Raw genomic sequence first — 18426 nt, 5'->3', positions numbered from 1 at the left:
TGTGACACAGTGCTCATGACTTCATGACTTGTGCCGCACTGCTAATAGAGGAGCCGGCTGCATTACCGAGGGAGGAGCAGGCACCAAGAATACAAGGTAAGTGAGTGTGGGCTGCAGGGGTCTGGATGCAGAGAAATTGAGTGACAAAAGGTGACTGGCTGGGGAGACAGAAGGGAGCTTGCTGGGGAGACAGAAGGGAGCTAGCTTGCTGTGGAGACAGAAGGGAGCTAGCTTGCTGTGGAGACAGAAGGGAGCTAGCTTGCTGTGGAGACAGAAGGGAGCTAGCTTGCTGTGGAGACAGAAGGGAGCTAGCTTGCTGTGGAGACAGAATTGGGTGGGCTGGCTGGGAGCACTACCAGCTATTTCATTTCCGGACGCCTGGAATTAACTTAAATAAAAAGGTCTGAACATGGAAATCTAATGGATGTGAACCATGGTTTCTTTTAAATCTGTCGATTATCTCCAATTTATTTGAATATGTGATCCAATTGCCACTGTCAAATATGGATCTGTTTGTAGCATATGAAAAACATTTTTTTTCCCATGAGCCAACTGTTTTTTCCATTCTTCACAATGAGTGTCCACAAACCAATTTTTTATTTGGATTGTTCTCTTTCCTACCCTTGTTTAGGTAGAGTAAGGATGGCCTATGTCTATGTATATTTTTCTGTACAGAAAGATCTTTTAATAGATGTGTTACTGTATCTTTTTTTTTTTTGTATCCTTTTGCTTAGTTGTACGGTACTCGGGGTAATTCAGAGTTGATCGCAGCAGCAAATTTGTTAGCAGTTGGGCAAAACCATGCAGGGGGGCAGATATAATATGTGCAGAGAGATTTAGATTTGGGTGGGGTGTGTTCAAACTGAAATCTAAATTGCATTGTAAAAATAAAACAGCCAGTATTTAGCCTGCACAGAAACAAAATAACCCACCCAAATCTAACTCTCTCTGCAAATGTTATATCTGCCTCACTTGCAGTGCACGTGGGGTCATTCCAACCCGATCGCACACTGCAGTTATTCGCAGTGCAGCGATCAGGTCAGAACTGTGCCTGATTGACAGACAGAGGCGGTCGCTGGGCAGGAGGGGACGGCACGGCGGCATTTGGCCGCCATTTTGGGGGCGCGGTCCAGCCAACGCAGGTGTGGCCGGGCCGTGGGGGGCCGCAGCGGCTGCGTGACGTCACTCGCAGCTGCTTGCGAACCGGGGAAAGTCTCATTTGGGTATAGCTTTTATGGTTGCTGGTACATGTGAATTTGTGCTATGACTGCTGGTTGCAATTACTTTTCTACAGTAGATGCAGATTTATGAGAATCCTGCCATCTTCCTTCTAAATGATCAAATCAAGAAAATTGATGCTCTTCAGCTTATAGTTCATATGCCAGTCTGGGATTGTTTTGGTTGTCATGAGAATCCCAATAACTTAAAAACATTCCCAATAACTTAAAAAGATTGGTTATCCCCCCAAAAAAATACATAATCTACTGTATGTGCCACATACTGACTGATGTGTACTGGGTATACTTTAAAAATGTTTTTGAAAAAGCCTTTTGTTTTCTAATTTAACATAAATGTGAATTACCCATGTGTTTTCTGTCACTGTGATGTCATCCAGTTTTATGAGAGCAATCGAGGTATCTTTTATACAGTGAGACACTTTATCTCACTTGTGTACCAAGAAAGACATTGATTTTCTCCATGAGGTTATCTATTCATGTAAGAATTGGTTTTCCTGGGAAACAATTATTTTTGTGGATTTTAGGAAGTACTGTATATAGAATGCTGCTATTCTTGGAAGATCTAATATCAGAAATTAAATTTTGTTCTTCAAAATAGTCCCAACCTTGTATGCTTCCTTATCATTTTATTGCATATCAAAGTTGTAATAGTTGGTAAGTGTAAAAATATTTTTTACAGCAGAAAACATAATTTAATTGACTCTCAGGTTTCTTCATATACATTGTTGTAGACCAAAAGATGACTTTCATTTACCAGTGAGCTTTATAATAATGTTAAACTCTTGGACCTCTGTCAGTGTTGTAAACTCTTTTTCGGTTAGAATTTAATTTGATGTTTTCAGATGTGTTCTTCGGGTTGATTGTAATAAATACAATTATTTAGTTACAGTTGGACAAATGTTAAAGTTCAGAAATCTTTTAGATTTTTTGCTATACATCTTCTCTTGTGCATAGTATTTCTATGTTTGTAAAGTCTGTAATTATCTTATCATACAACACAAAGTGACTGCTTCCATCATCAAACCAGAACGTAATGCATGAAACTTACACAAATAGGAACTTATACAGATAGTAGACAATTGTCTACAAATAGTCTTGTCCTTGTCGTACCCATCCTCAAAAAAAAAAAAATTCTCTTGACCCATATTCTCTCTCTAACTACTGCCATATAGGTGGTCATTCAGAGTTGATCGCAGCCAGCAACTTTTTGCTGCAGCTGCGATCAACTAGTACATGCCTATGGGGGAGTGTATTTTAGCTTAGCAGGGCTGCGATCGCTTGCGCAGCCCTGCTAAGCGACCAGCCCTATACCTACTTACCCTGTGCGATGGATCCAGCGATGATGGGCTCGGCTTTGATGTCACTCCTCCGCCCTCCGTTCTGCTGGACACGCCTGCGTTATACTCACTACTCCCCGAAAACGTCTTCAAATGCTCCGTATCCGCCAGCCACGCCTCCTTCCTGTCAATCTTCTTAGCGGTCAGCTCTTTGACCGCTTCCTTTGAAAGCTGCGACGTAACCCAGCGACCCCTACGTCGCACATGCGCATTCCGCACCCGTTCGCACCGCAGCGATAAACCGATGCGTGCGAACAGGTCGGAATAACCCCCATAGTTCCATCTTTTTGCCTTCAAGATCCCTCAGCAACTTTGTCTATCAAGACCTCATCACTTACTTCTCCTCCCACTCTCTTTTGGACCAAGTTCAATCATGTTTTTACGACCTCCACTCTACTCTACAGAAAGCGATTTTACTAAGGCCACTAATGACCTCCTTGTACAGTCTGATGTCTTTGATAGTTTGGACTCCACCCTCATAGTAACATAGTTTTTGAGTTTAAAAAAAGATAATTTGTCCATCGAGTTCAACCTATTAGTAGGAGAACACAAATTTAACAGTTGTGTCCATTGCTTTTTTTTTTTAGTTATTTTATTATTAAAGTGCATGATTTACCTACCATAACCCTGAATATCCTTATCCATTAGGAATTTATCTAGCCCATTCTTAAAAGTAGTGACCGAGTCCGCTGTTACTACTTTCTCAGGCAGGGAATTCTAAATACGTATTGTCCTTACTGTGAAGAAACCCTTCTGTTGTAGAGTGCTAAATCTCTTTTCCTCTAACCTAAGCAGGTGTCCCCATATCTTTTGTGGTGATCTCACCAAAAACAAATCCCCCACTAGCTCTGTGTATTGACCCCTTATATATTTGTAAATGTTAATAATTTCCCCTCTCAATCTCCTTCTTTCCAGTGTAAACATGCCTGGCCTAGCAAGCCTTTCCTCGTATTCTAGCGTCTTTATCCCCTTAATCAATTTGGTCACCCATCTTTGAACCTTTTCTAGTTCCAGGATATATTTTTTATTGTATGGTGCCCATAGCTGTGCACAGTATTCGAGATGTGGCCGCACCAGTAATTTGTACAATGGGAGTATTGTATCAATTCAATACTTAATGCATGCTAATACCTTGTTTGCCTTTTTTGCTACAATCCTACTTTGATAACAAACTTAGCAGTAGTACCCAATGTGTACACCTAAATCTTTTACAGTACAGAATCCCCTAGTTTCTCCCCATTTAGTATGTAGGTAGTATTTCTGTTCTTGCTACCAAAGTGCATTACCTTACATTTGTCTATGTTGATCCGCATTTTCCATTTAACTGCCCATGTTTCTAATCTAAATAAGTCAGTCATTCTGTAAAGACTTAGCACCCCCCTCCGAATTTATAACCCTACACAGTTTGGTATCATCTGCAAAAATTGACACTGTACTCTCTAGACCCACATCTAGATCATTTATGAAAATGTTAAACAATAGTGGTCCCTTGTGGCACACCACTTAGTACTTCAGTCCAATTCGAAAACGTTCCATTTACCACCACTCGCTGCTCCCTTTTATCCAACCAATTTCTAACCCAAGTGCATATAGTGGTCCCTAGCCCAAGTTCTCTTAATGAGTCTCATGTGAGGTACTGTATCGAAAGCTTTGGCAAAGTCTAAAAAGATTACATCCACCACTTTACCCTGCTCTAGGGCCCTCATTCCGAGTTGATCGGTCGCAAGGCGATTTTAGCAGAGTTACACACGCTAAGCCGCCGCCTACTGGGAGTGAATCTTAGCTTCTTAAAATTGCGAACGATGTATTCGCAATATTGCGATAACAAACGTCTTAGCAGTTTCAGAGTAGCTTCAGACTTACTCGGCATCTGCGATCAGTTCAGTGCTTGTCGTTCCTGGTTTGACGTCACAAACACACCCAGCGTTCGCCCAGACACTCCCCCGTTTCTCCGGCCACTCCTGCGTTTTTTCCGGAAACGGTAGCGTTTTCATCCACACGTCCCTAAAACGCCGTGTTTCCGCCCAGTAACACCCATTTCCTGTCAATCACACTACGATCGCCGGAGCGATGAAAAAGCCGTGAGTAAAAATACTATCTTCATTGTAAAATTACTTGGCGCAGTCGCAGTGCGAATATTGCGCATGCGTACTAAGCGAATTTTCACTGCGATGCGATGAAAAATACCGAGCGAACGACTTGGAATGAGGGCCTAGGTTCGCACTAACCATTTCATAAGAGCATATTAAGTTAGTTTTACATGATCTATCCTTCACAAATCTGTGTTGGTTCCTATTAATAACTTTATTGGTTTCGCGGAACTCCTATATTCTATCCCTTAAAATACCTTCCAGTACTTTACCCACTATAGATGTAAGACTTACTGGTCTATAATTACCCGGTTCAGATTTACTTCCCTGTTCAAATATCGGCACTACTTCCACTATATGCCAGTCCATGCCTGATGTAAGCGAGTCAATGAAAATAAAGTATAGGGGTCTTGCTAATTCGGAGTGTAGCTCCATGAGAACCCTTGGGTGAATTCCTTTGGGACCAGGTGATTTATTAATCTTAATTTTTTTTAATCGGTCTCTGACTACTTCCTCACTTAAATAAGCATTAAGAAGTGGGACATTATCATTGCTGATGTTATACGTCATTGCCACCATCTGGTCCTCTCTTGCGAATACTGATGAGAAAAACTTGTTTAATTTTTCCGTATGTCATTGTTTTCTTTGATTAGGATTCCCAAATTGCCTTTTAAAGGGCCTATACTCTCTTTCTTTAATCTTTTGCTGTTGATGTATTTAAAACACTTTTTGGTGTTTGAATTACTTTCATTTGCTATTAGCTTTTCTGTTTCTATTTTAGACACTCTGATTTCTTTTTTGCAGATTTTGTTACAATCCTTATAGTACTGGAATGAGTCTGCCTTTCCGTCTGATTTATACTTCTTGAAAGCTCGCCTCTTTTTGGCCATTAGTTCCTTAATCTTTTTGTTAAGACACATTGCTTTGGAATTATTACTCCTTTGTTTGCTGCCCATGGGAATGAATTTACGAGTAGAACTAATGAGCAACATTTTTAATATATCCCATTTCCCTGTAGTATTCTTGCCTTGAAACAAGATTTCCCATTGAATGTCACATAAAGCTTCTCTCATCATGTCAAAGTTGGCTTTGCTAAAGTTTAGGGTCTGAAGGGGTAATTCAGAGATGATCGCAGCAGCAAATTTGTTAGCAGTTGGGAAAAACCATGTGCACTGTAGGTGTGGCAGAAATAACATTTGCAGAGAGAGTTAGATCTGGTTGGGTTATTTTGTTTCTGTGCAGGGTAAGTACTGGCTGCTTTACATTTTTACACTACAATTTAGATTTCAGTTTGAACACACCCCACCCAAATCTAACTCTCTCTGCACGTTACATCTGCCCCCCCCCCCCCTGCAGGGCACATGGTTTTGCCCAACTGCTAACAAATTTGCTGATGAAATCAACTCTGAATTAGGCTCATAGTTGGGCCTATATAGGGCTGCTTTTGAAAACGGATGTTGAATGGGACCATATTGTTGTCGTTGTTTCCGATGAGCTCCCCTACTATAAATATTTGATATCAAATCCACATTGTTCATTAATACCAGGTCTAAGATTGATTTGCACCTAATTGGTTCCTAAATTAGTTGAAGTAAGTATTGATCATTTAGTGTGTTTAAAAACCTTTTACCCCTAGCAATATCACATGAATCATTTGTCCAATTAATCTCTGGATAGTTAAAATCTCCCATCACTATTACATCTCCTAATCCTGCCACTTTTTCGATTTGCTTCAGTCACAGTTCCTCATCAGACACATTAATATCAGGCGGTTTGTCACATATCCCTATAAGTATCTTTTTCAGTCCATTTCCCCCCGCATGCAATTTCTACCCATAAAGTCTCCACAGTCTTTACCGTACCATTGCAAATGTCTTCCTTTATATCAGGTTTTAAAAAAAGTTTTATGTAGAGACATACCCCTCCACCCCTTTTATTTACTCTGCTTCTCCTGAACAGCGTCTAACCCTCCAGATTAGCTGTCGACTCATGAGATTCTTCCCACCAAGTTTCAATAATACCTATAATAGCATACTGTTTGTTTTCTGCAAGGACTTCTAGTTCCCTCTTTTTTTCCCTGTAAGGCTTCTAGAGTTTACATACATACAGTTAAGATAAGTATTCCCTCTAATGCTAGGAATTTTATTTTCTATGTGCATTATTGCCAATCCATGTTCATCATTAATTTGTGATTTGGCAGTACCCTTGGTAATACCTTTGCTGGCTGATTTTTCCCTCCCCCCTTCTCTGCCCCCATTCAGCTCACTACCTTCATTCTTACTTTTCTCACTGTTTGACCCATAGTTTCAAGCTAAACCCTCCCCCCAGGCATATAGTTTAAAATCTCCTCCAACCTACTAACTATCCTTCCCCCCAGCACTGCTGCTCCCTCCTCATTTAGGTGAAATCCATTGCGACAATAAAAGATGGCGTATGACTGAGCTTCCCTTTCCCTTTCCTTCCCCTGTTCAAGTTCCCCAAGGAAACACCTTCAAGTGTTGGTTTGGATTCTGTTTTTAGTTTGGTTTTGAATTCCTTTCAAATCTATACAAACAGCTAAAATCATGTAATTTGGACCGGTTTACATGCAATCCAAAACAGAGTTCGGTTTTTAAATCAGAGTTCTGAGCTGACAACAGACCAGAGCCAGGACTTTATTATGCTCGGAACACCAAGTGATTCTGAACTTGGACTCAATTAGAATTGGAACCCTTAAGATCGGGTGAGTTCATACAGTATTTCAGGAAAGAAGAACCACACATCTCAGAACACCGGATGGTCCTGTATTAATGAAGACATTAATTCCATGGTAATGTGCCCATCATCGACAGCAAGCTGTAGTCTAGCTTTCAACCTTTTATAGAAAATCTGTGCAGGGTCACCCTCAAATAAACAATATAAATTGGTATCACTCAATTGCATTAAAGTGCCTACCTGTAATAAGACAGGTCCTGAATGACAACTGCCCTGCCCTTATCAGCGAGGCGTTTACAATATCAGAATATTGAGACAAATCACATAATGCACTAAATTCTTCTTTACTGAAATTGTTGTACATTTTAGATTTAGGCACCTTAGTTAACACCTCAGCAGTCACAGTATTATCCAATAACCTGTTAAATGTCTGGATAGCCACATTATTGGACAAAGGGTCAAATCTAGATTTTTTTCTGCCGTTTCCTTAATAGAGGTGGAATACCTGTTTCACCTTGCATATGCCTTTGTATGTCACTATTGCCTCTAGGACCCGGAAAATATTTGTGCAGTTTTAATTGCCAATTCTATTTATATTTCTCTACCTCCTGTGTAGCCCATCGATTTGTACTGTAGGTACAAATGAAAGTCCTTTACTTAGGACACAAATCTCAGGGGCAGTTAATCGGTGTGAGCACAAGTTAAAGATTATTTATTCCATGGGAGTGGGGGCCCGCCCGCTCTTCCCTGGCTACTGCGGGTGCCCAAATTACACCCCTCCTTACAAGACTGAAAAATGGCAGAGGCAAATTGTATGTTTTGGTCTTCTCTAACTGCCGTAGTTTTAAAAGGTGTGTTTGTGTTTGTAGCTATGGCATCGGACACTGGGTGACAACGTCATTGGTGGGCATCTTCACATTGGAACTGGGAGCCGCAGCATCTACATGTGGTGGTGGGATGCTTTATAAGGTATATTTATGTAATTTTGTATTTATCCTGACGACGAGGTGCAAATAAAACTTTGAAACGTTGATGTCATATATCATGCTGTACTGAGTATTGTGTCAGGGTGTCGTCGATACAGAAACTTATATTGGACTTAATATAATAATCTCAAGCAGAGAAGAAAGCCAATCAGCAAGCAACAATATATGTCACATATTTTGCATTATAAAAGCAGCTTACAGCCCCTGGAATACAATATTCTTTCTGTATGGAATTGGGATGATGGTTCCTCATTACTTCAGTCACAAATCAAAGTTAAAACTACAGTACACTAGCACATAGGAGAGAGTTACACCCTCCCTTACAAGACTGAAAAATGGCAGAGGCATCGAGGGGGGGTGGAGACAGATACTGATTACTTGGTCTTGATGGAGGGGTCTGGGTCTGTCTCCCGCCCTTCCTCACGTGTCAACTAGCTCACATGAGCCCATCCTATCTTCTCTCTACTCCCCTGATTGTTGGTAGAGTTTTCAGCAGCACACATATCGAGGGTGCTCAAGCAACCTTAGTGCAAACTCCAGTGCATACAGCATTTAGTAATAAATAGAAGATCCCGGGAGACTGCATGCTACCGGTCAGTATACCGATAGCGGCATCCCGCCAGTGTGAATCCCGGCAGCGAGCACAGTAATTCCCCTTTGCAGGCTTGCTGCACTTGCCACTCTTCGGGCCCGGTGGGGAGCTTGCATTTTACCGGCTGTCGGGATTTTGGCGTCGATATTCTGAAATTATTTTCCCCTTTTTCTCACAACGCCCTGTTCAAAACAACTGTTTTCTGTACTTGTCGACAATGCCATTACATCAAAGTGTAGAAATACTGTACATACTGTACAGTCCCAATTAATGTGTACTCAATTAGTGTTTGTTAATATGCAGCGACTGGCACATAACAAAAAAGAAAACTATTTCTGTTGTTGCCATGAAGTGGCATTATATCCTATATCAAGCAATGGGGACCTTCAAAGCTGGAACAGTTTAGCTTCATCCTTTCTAGGTCAAAACAATATGCACACGCGCATTTCACTGCATCATTTTGCCAGTAGCGCTATGTTGCCACTGAAGAAGAAAACTTCGGATTGGTAAATTATGAGCTAAAAAAATGTGTATTTCTGCAATATGCAGAGATTCAGATTTTTAGTTAGCACCTGTTATTAATAAATTTTCCTCTATATCACTTAGTAAAACAGCATAACGATTACAGCATGAAACATTAGCAAATCAGTAACAGGAGAATTTATGTCATTGGCATACTTAGGCAACGCATAGCACTGAATACATAGGAGACCATACAAAGAAAACCATAGGAACAGAAAGGATAAAATAAAGAGTACAACCGTAACAAAACAAAACATACTTATACACCACAAGGCTGAGCATGAAATATAATTTCTGTATGAAATATGAATATCCTAACAACCAATACTGTTAACAGAAAAAATACTGTAGCCACTAGCCTTGTATTCCATGCAATGCTACCTAAGAATGAATTATATAAATCTCCAGTTAAACACACAGACCCTCATAAAACATTATCACAGCATGATATATTCTACATTAACATATTATGCTGCGATGAGGGACAAACATATCAGCATGCAGGTTACAGGTGCAAAAAACAAAGTACACTAAGCACATTTATTTTTCTAAGTGCAGTAAAAGCAAAATTAATTATTTCAGCAATAATTCTACAAAATGACGTAAAAAAAACTTATCAAAGTGTAAAAACATTTCACTTACCATCTGACTGGTATACCAGTACAAACATGAACCCTTCAAAACTGCCCAAATCTTTTTCCACTTGTTGCCGAGAAATGATTTTTCTTTCTTCTTGTACAACCAACCCTGGCAATCAGCATTTCCCAAATCTTTGCATGAAATCCTTCTTCGACTCATTTTGAATATGCTGCCTGTAGATTAATTTAATAATAAAATATGAAAAGTCTGTATATAAAAATATATTCAATAAACTTTTTAGATCAGAAGCAAAGTATCATGCATCATGCATCCAAAAGGTTTACATACACTTCATGAATAATTCAGTATATATATGTGTATATATATATATATGTGTATATATATATATACACACACACACACATATATATATATATATATATATATATATATATCACATAAATGACAAAAAATAAAAGCAAATGCTTTCACCACCAACAGTCATTGGTTATAGTAGAACCCTGAAAATGCTGAAAGCTTGCCAGCAAAACTGTATGCAAGGACATTCATTTTACAGAGTGTTTATTCATTTGCAAATTACTTGTTTATTAAAAAAAAATACTTTAGTCTTTAAATAACGGTTTATGCAGATAGTTTCAGACTTATTGACAAAACAATAATCAGCATTACATTTTTGTCTGCCATCTGCGATCAGAGCCTACAGTGCATTAGCAATCTGTTCTGGGGGACAAACACTTGCTTTTTTTCATTTGTTTTAAAATACATAGCTTAATACTTTTCCTGACAACCTGCACAGCTCCAGTGACAGAAAGTATGCTACCTTATCTCAGCGTATAATTACTAGTCATGCAGATATTGGTATTCAGCTAAAAAAAGAAATGCATTATTACTAGGGAAAACAAATAGGAGGTTTGTACATTACCTCTGGATTTCTTCTTTTGCTTCGAGCGCAAGGAAACCTGCAGGAAATGGACAGAGGAAAGTGAGATAGGGAGGATATTTCTTATTGTGCTTTTGTAGAAGAGGATGACGTTAAAAAAGGAGGGTCTGTGGTGAAAAGGACTGACTATACTCAATAGACATTCATAGGCAAATAAGAAAGCTGCACTGAGCATTTTCTCCTTCCAGCTCATGTAATACATTATAGTAACATAGTATCTAAGGTTGAAAAAAGACAATTTGTCCATCGAGTTCAACCTATTGGTGATCTCCTATACAGTTTCCTTTTAGGACTACCGTAATTTTGCCTCATGCTGATGTCAGCCGTTTTGATTTAAAGACAGCCGTTTTGTTTTAATAACTATAGTGCGTGACTAAGCACCATAACCCTGAATATCCTTATCCATTAGGAATTTATCTAACCCATTCTTAAAGGGGTTGACTGAGGCCCTCATTCCGAGTTGTTCGCTCGCAAGCTGCTTTTAGCAGCATTGCACACGCTAAGCCGCCGCCTACTGGGAGTGAATCTTAGCTTAGCAAAATTGCGAACGAAAGATTCGCAATATAGCGAAAAGATTTATCTGTGCAGTTTCTGAGTAGCTCGACACTTACTCTTCCAGTGCGATCAGTTTAGTGCTTGTCGTTCCTGGTTTGACGTCACAAACACACCCAGCGTTCGCCCAGACACTCCCCCGTTTCTCCAGCCACTCCCGCGTTTTTCCCAGAAACGGTAGCATTTTTTCACACACTCCCATAAAACGGCCAGTTTCCGCCCAGAAACACCCACTTCCTGTCAATCACACTCCGATCACCAGAACGAAGAAAAAACCTCGTAATGCCGTGAGTAAAATACCAAACTTCTTAGCAAATTTACTTGGCGCAGTCGCAGTGCGAACATTGCGCATGCACAATTAGCGGAAAATCGCTGCGATGCGAAGAAAATTACTGAGCGAACAACTCGGAATGAGCGCAGTTACTACTTCCTCAGGCAGGGAATTCCAAACACGTATTGTCCTTACTGTGAAAAAACCCTTTCGCCGCATTGTGCGGAATCTCCTCTCCTCTAACCTAAGCGAGTGCCCTCGTGTCCTCTGAGCTGATCTTATCAAAAACAGGTCCCGCGAATGCTCTGTGTATTGTCCCTTTATATATTTGTAGATGTTGATCATGTACCCTCTTAGTCTCCTCTTTTCCAGTGTAAACATGCCTAGCCTTGCAAGCCTTTCCTCGTATTCCAGATTCTCCAGTCCCTTAATTAGTTTGGTTGCACGCCTCTGAACTTTTTCAAGACCCAGGATATCCTTATTATATATATATATATATATATATATATATATATATATATATATATATATACACACACACACACACATATATAGGCACAGTCATATATTTAGAATGTTGATATTTTAAAGGAGAAGTTGAAGTACAATGATGTAGAGATGAGCGGGTTCCAGTGGTACTGCCGTATATGTCCAGCGGTACTGCCGTATAAATCCACAAAATTAGTTTGTGCAGCTCACCAACACATCCGAACACACACTTGCACAGTGAATTCCCCTTCCCAATGTAGACGGTGACTAACTGATCGCAGGGATGCAAAAATCGCACCATAGTGATGAGGTCTGAATTAGCCCCCATGCTTGTGGACGAATACCTTGAAGAGCAGTGGCATTCTATTTAATACAATTAAGATGTTATATATCAGTTTTCCAATGTTTGATTTAAATGTTAGAAATTGCTAGATATATATATATATATATATATATATATATATATATCCATGGAAGTCCTGCACTCACGTCCATATATAATCAACTTTGGGGTGCACCCAGTAGAATCCACACAATCTCTGTAGATCAACACATAGTAGTAGTTCCAGTTTCCTGGGGGGCACTCTCCTTTGCACATCATCCAACGAAATTTCTTAATTCACAATAGGCTTTATTGGGTCTCACAATCGGCTTTATTGGGTCGACGTTTCTACTCAATAAATGGAGCCTTTATCAAGACCAGCCATACATATAATCATATTGTCAAATGATCGTAACCTATACAAATAACAAATACATAGAATGAATATATACAATCAGTCTCACGGGCCCAATCAGAAAATCACCACTTGTAATTATGCAAATTGCACTTTAGTAGTGATTTTCTGATTGGGCCCGTGAGACTGATTGTATATATTCATTCTATGTGTTTGTTATTTGTATAGGTTACGATCATTTGACAATATGATTATATGTATGGCTTGTCTTGATAAAGGCTCCATTTATTGAGCCGAAACGTCGACCCAATAAAGCCGATTGTGAGACCCAATAAAGCCTATTGTGAATTAAGAAATTTCGTTGGATGATGTGCAAAGGAGAGTGCCCCCCAGGAAACTGGAACTACTACTATATATATATATATTCTAACTAAACAAAAGATAACCCTTTTTTTGCGCTATATCGCTAGTCTCAAACCACTAAGAAATACCCTTTGTCAGATAAGGTATTAAGAATAGATATGAAAATAGAAAAAGATTCTCGTGGGAGCCAATATGCCTTTAGTTTGACAATATTTAAAAGTTTTTATTCATACAAAAATGAACGATATTTGTAACCTAAACATTCGTTATTGGTACAAATTTCTAAAAGTTCAATAAAACAATATAACAATCTTATATATAGACATTTTTTAGTTGATGTGATGAATTTACAGTCAGGTGATCACAGTCAGAACTTGAAAGAGATGTATCTCCAACCAGATGTTTGTGGCTTTATTAACCCAATATCGCGAAAACCAACGCGTTTCGTCCGTTAGGACTTCATCAGGGGTTTACAATCTAAATAGTTACAGAGGGAAATATGTAAATCGCATAATTATCATAACGAGATCTTTGTTGAAATCAAGAATGGATGGGCATACATACCAGTTCTTATAACAGAATGGATTACCACTGGTTAAAACTGGTAACAATTCTCAATGTTACATCCAATCACACGTTCGATTCAATTCATATGGTATCTGAAACATTACCGTTACATTAATCAAAACATTATACCTATATACATAATCCAAGGAAGAGGGGGAGAGGGTCGAGTGATATAGACCTTATAACAGAATTCACCAGATTCGTCAACATTTATATTTTCATCAACAATATGTGAGATATACAGTATATAAAAGTATACCAATCATCTTCATCCTTACTTCTAATTAATTGATGGGGATAATACATATAGGGGATCTAGAGGTAAAGAGGAAACTAAAAGATATAGAATATCCTACAATAGTATCACCCAATTTAGGGTCCACATAATTTATGGAATAATTAAAATAAATTAGTATTTATTCCATAAATATATATATATTCTTATATAAAATCTATTAGAGATGAGCGGGTTCGGTTCCAGAAGGAGGCAAAACATCATCATCCCGCTGTCGGATTCTCGCAGGGTTTGGATTCCATGTAAGGAGCCGTGTATCGCCGCCATTTTCACTTCGGCATTGGAGAGTGTAGCGAGAGGACGTGTCTCCGTCCTCAGTGTCCTGCATCAGTACAGTGGAAGTGTCTTGTGCTGCATCAGTCCAGTCACAGTGATGGTGTCCTCTGCTGCCATATGTCCAGGGCTGCTGTATAAGTCCAGTCCATTGCAGTGGTGCTGTGTTGTCCTGCATCAGTCCAGTGGTGGTGTCCCTGTGCTGCTGTATATGTCTAGCGGTACTGCCGTATAAATCCATTCATACTGCCGTATATGTACAGTGGTACAGCTGTATAAATCCAGTGGTAATGCCGTATAAATCCAGTGGTACTGGCATATATATCCAGTGGTACTGGCATATTAATCCAGTGGTACTGGCATATAAATCCAGTCCAGTGATACTGGCATATAATTGTCCAGTGGTACTGCCGTATAAATCCAGTGGTACTGCCGTATATATCCAGTCCAGTAATACTGCCATATAATTCCAGTGATACTGGCGTATAAGGCCAGTGATACTGGCGTATAAGGCCAGTGATACTGCCGTATAAATCCAGTACAGTGGTAGTGCCATAAAATTCCAGTGGTACTGCCGTAAAATTCCAGTGGTACGGCCTTATAAATCCAGTGGTACGGCCGTATAAATCCAGTGGTACGGCCGTATAAATCCAGTGGTACGGCCGTATAAATCCAGTGGTACGGCCGTATAAATCCAGTGGTACGGCCATATAAATCCAGTGGTACGGGTGTATAAGTCCAGCGGTACTGCCGTATAATTCCAGCGGTACTGCCGTATAATTCCAGTGGTACTGCCGTATAATTCCAGTGGAACTGGCGTATAAATCCAGTCCTGTGGTGCTGTCGTATAAGTCCAGTCCAGTGGTGCTGTCTTGTGCTGTATATTAATTTACTCCAAATAAAGGGGTTAAAACTATTTAATCCAAATCATTTTCACAGTGTTTGCCCTGTGTGGTATAGAGGTACACTCTCCTGTACCGCATATTGGCCCTCATTCCGAGTTGTTCGCTCGCTAGCTGCTTTTAGCAGCATTGCACACGCTATGCCGCCGCCCTCTGGAAGTGTATCTTAGCATAGCAGAATTGCGAACGAAAGATTAGCAAAACTGATACTAAATAATTATTTGCAGTTTCTGAGTAGCTCCAGACCTACTCACAGATTGCGATCAGCTCAGTCCGTTTAGTTCCTGGTTTGACGTCACAAACACGCCCTGCGTTCGGCCAGCCACTCCCCCGTTTCTCCAGACACTCCTGCGTTTTTCCCTGACACGCCTGCGTTTTTTAGCACACTCCCGGAAAACGTTCAGTTACCACCCAGAAGCGCCCCTTTCCTGTCAATCATTCACCAATCAGCAGTGCGACTGAAAATCGTCGCTCGAACACCAGCAAATCTACTAGGTTTTGTGTAAAATAACTTAGCGCATGCGCTCTGCGTACCATGCGCAGTTAGCAACAAATTGCAGCATAGCGAAAATCGGCAACGAGCGAACAACTCGGAATGACCCCCATTGTTATTTAACTTCAGAAAAATAATGGAGAACAAAAATTTGGAGGCTAAACTAGGGAAACATCAAAAACAACTTCCTCCTAGTGCCGAAGCTGCTGCCACTAATCATGACATAGATGATGAACTGCCATCAACGTCATCTGCCAAGGTCAATGCCCAATGTGATAGTAGAGGGTATGTAAAATCCAAAGACCAAAGTTCAGTAAAAAGACCAAAAAAAATAAAAATTTAAATAGTCTGAGAATAAACGTAAACTTGCCAATATGCCCTTTAGGACACGGAGTGGCAAGGAACAGCTAAGGCCCTGGCCTATGTTCATGACTAGTGCTTCAGCTTCACATGACGATGAAAGCACTCATCCTCCCGCTAGAAAAATTAAAAGAGTTAAGCTGGAAAGACCACAGAAAAGAACTGTGTGTTCTAAGATGGTATTACAAATCCCCAAGGAGAGTCCAACTGTGTGGGCGGTTGCGATGCCTGACCTTCCTAACACTGGACGGGAAGAGGTGGCTCCTTCCACCATTTGCACGCCCCCTGCAAGTGCTGGAAGGAGTAACCACAGTTTCTGATATTCAAATTGAAGATGTCACTGTTGAAGTACACCAGGATGAGTATATGGGTGTTGCTGGCGCTGAGGAGGAAGTTGACGATAAGGATTCTGGTGGTAATGTTGTTTGTTTAAACCAGGCACCGCCGAGGACAGTTGTTGTTCATGGGATGAATAAGCCCATTGTGATGCTTGAGCAAAATGCCAAAAAAGCCACCTTTTCGGTGTGGAATTATTTCTCCACAAATCCAGACAACAGGTGTCAAGCCATATGTTGCCTCTGTCAATCCGTAATAAGTAGGGGTAAGGACGTTAACCACCTAGGAACATCTTCCCTTATACAGTATGTCACCTGCTGCACATTCATCAGAAGTCAGTGTCAAGTTCTGAAACTTTGGGTAAGAGCGTAAGCAATCCACTGACCCCTAAAATCCTTTCTTCCTGTTGTACCCAAGCTCCTGCAAGCCACACCAACTCCCTCAATGTCAACTTCCTCCTCAGTCAGGAACGTCAGTAATCCTGCAGGACATGTCACTGGCAAGACTGAGTCCTCTCCTAACCGGGATTCCTCCTTAGGATCCTTGAGTGGTACGCCTACTGCTGCTGCCGCTGCTGTTGTTGCTGCTGGGAGTCGATCATCCCAGACGGGAAGTCAGAAATCCAATTGTACTACTTCAACTAAGCAATTGACTGTCCAACAGCCCTTTGTGAGGAAGATGAAATATGACAGCAGTCATACTGTTGCAAAGCGGATAACTGAGGCCTTGACAGCTATGTTGGTGTTAGACGTGCGTCCGGTTTCCGCCATTAGTTCAGTGGGACTTAGAGAATTGATGAAGGTAGTGTGTACCTCTGTACCAAATTCCATCTAGGTTCCATTTCATTAGGCAGACAATACCGAGAATGTGCAGAAACGTCAGAAAAAGCGTCCTCAGTGTCCTTAAAAAATGCAGTTGAACCCACTGTCCACTTAACAATGGACATGTGGACAAGTGGAACAGGGCAGACTAAGGACTATATGACTGTGACAGCCCACTGGGTAGATGTATTGCCTCCCGCAGCAACAATAGCAGCGGAACCAGTAGCAGCATCACGCAACTGCCAACTCATTCCTAGACAGGCAACACTATGTATCACCACTTTCCGTAAGATGCACACCGCTGACAACCTCTTACGGAAACGGAGGGACATCATCGCACAATGGCTTACCCCCCTTAGACCCTCCTGGAGATTTGTAATATCGGACAACGCCACCAATATTGTGCATGCATTACATCTGGGCAAATTCCAGGATGTTCCATGTTTTGCACATTCAATTAATTTGGTGGTGCAGAATTTTTGAAAAATGACAGGGGCGTGCAGGAGATGCTGTCGGCGGCCCAAAAAATTGCGGGCCACTTTTGGCATTCAGGAAATGCATGCCGAAGACTGGAGCGCCAGCAAACACTCCTGAACCTGCCTTGCCATCACCTCAAGCAAGAGGTGATAATGAGGTGGAATTCAACACACTGTATGCTTCAGAGGATGGAGGAGCAACAAAAGGTCATTAAAGCCTATACATCCACCTACGATATAGGCAAAGGAGGGAGAATGCACCTGACTCAAGCGCAGTGAAGAATGATTTCCATCTTGTGCAAGGTTCTCCAACCCTTCGAACTTGCCACACGTGAAGTCAGTTCAGACACTGCCAGCTTGAGTCAGGTCATTCCCCTCATCAGGCTTCTGGAGAAGCAGTTGGAGAAATTGAAGGAGGAGCTAAGATGGAGCGATTCCACAAAGTATGTGGGACTTGTGGACGGAGCCCTTCATTCACTTTGCCAGGATTCAAGGGTGGTCAATCTGTTGAAATAAGAGCACTACATTTTGGCCACAATGCTCGATCCTAGG

At 40.8% G+C, this 18426-nt stretch overlaps 1 protein-coding gene and 1 long non-coding RNA gene across 6 annotated transcripts in view; one reads left to right on the top strand and one right to left on the bottom strand.

The window, feature by feature from the left end:
- Positions 1-8386, top strand: part of LOC134910083 (uncharacterized) — a 127409-nt gene extending 119023 nt beyond the window's left edge. Inside the window, exon 3 of the long non-coding RNA XR_010176111.1 lies at positions 8229-8386. This is a non-coding gene — a long non-coding RNA (uncharacterized LOC134910083). The remainder of the gene's footprint in view (positions 1-8228) is intronic.
- Positions 1-18426, bottom strand: part of IPCEF1 (interaction protein for cytohesin exchange factors 1) — a 331546-nt gene that overhangs the window by 288404 nt on the left and 24716 nt on the right. For 4 of the 5 annotated variants that reach the window (XM_063917718.1, XM_063917720.1, XM_063917719.1 and 1 more), the window contains exons 2-3: positions 10982-11018; positions 10102-10271 (exon numbers count right to left, since the gene is read on the bottom strand). In XM_063917718.1, coding sequence (XP_063773788.1) covers positions 10102-10257 — 156 coding nt within the window. In that variant the 5' untranslated portion in view covers positions 10258-10271; positions 10982-11018. Of the gene's footprint in view, positions 1-10101; positions 10272-10981; positions 11019-13915; positions 13939-18426 lie in introns of those variants that run through there. The other variant, XM_063917721.1, reaches the window with a different exon arrangement.

The sequence above is a fragment of the Pseudophryne corroboree genome, chromosome 4 (genome assembly GCF_028390025.1).
Source record: "Pseudophryne corroboree isolate aPseCor3 chromosome 4, aPseCor3.hap2, whole genome shotgun sequence".
NCBI lineage: Eukaryota > Metazoa > Chordata > Amphibia > Anura > Myobatrachidae > Pseudophryne > Pseudophryne corroboree.
This window is presented reverse-complemented; position numbering and strand designations above follow the sequence as displayed.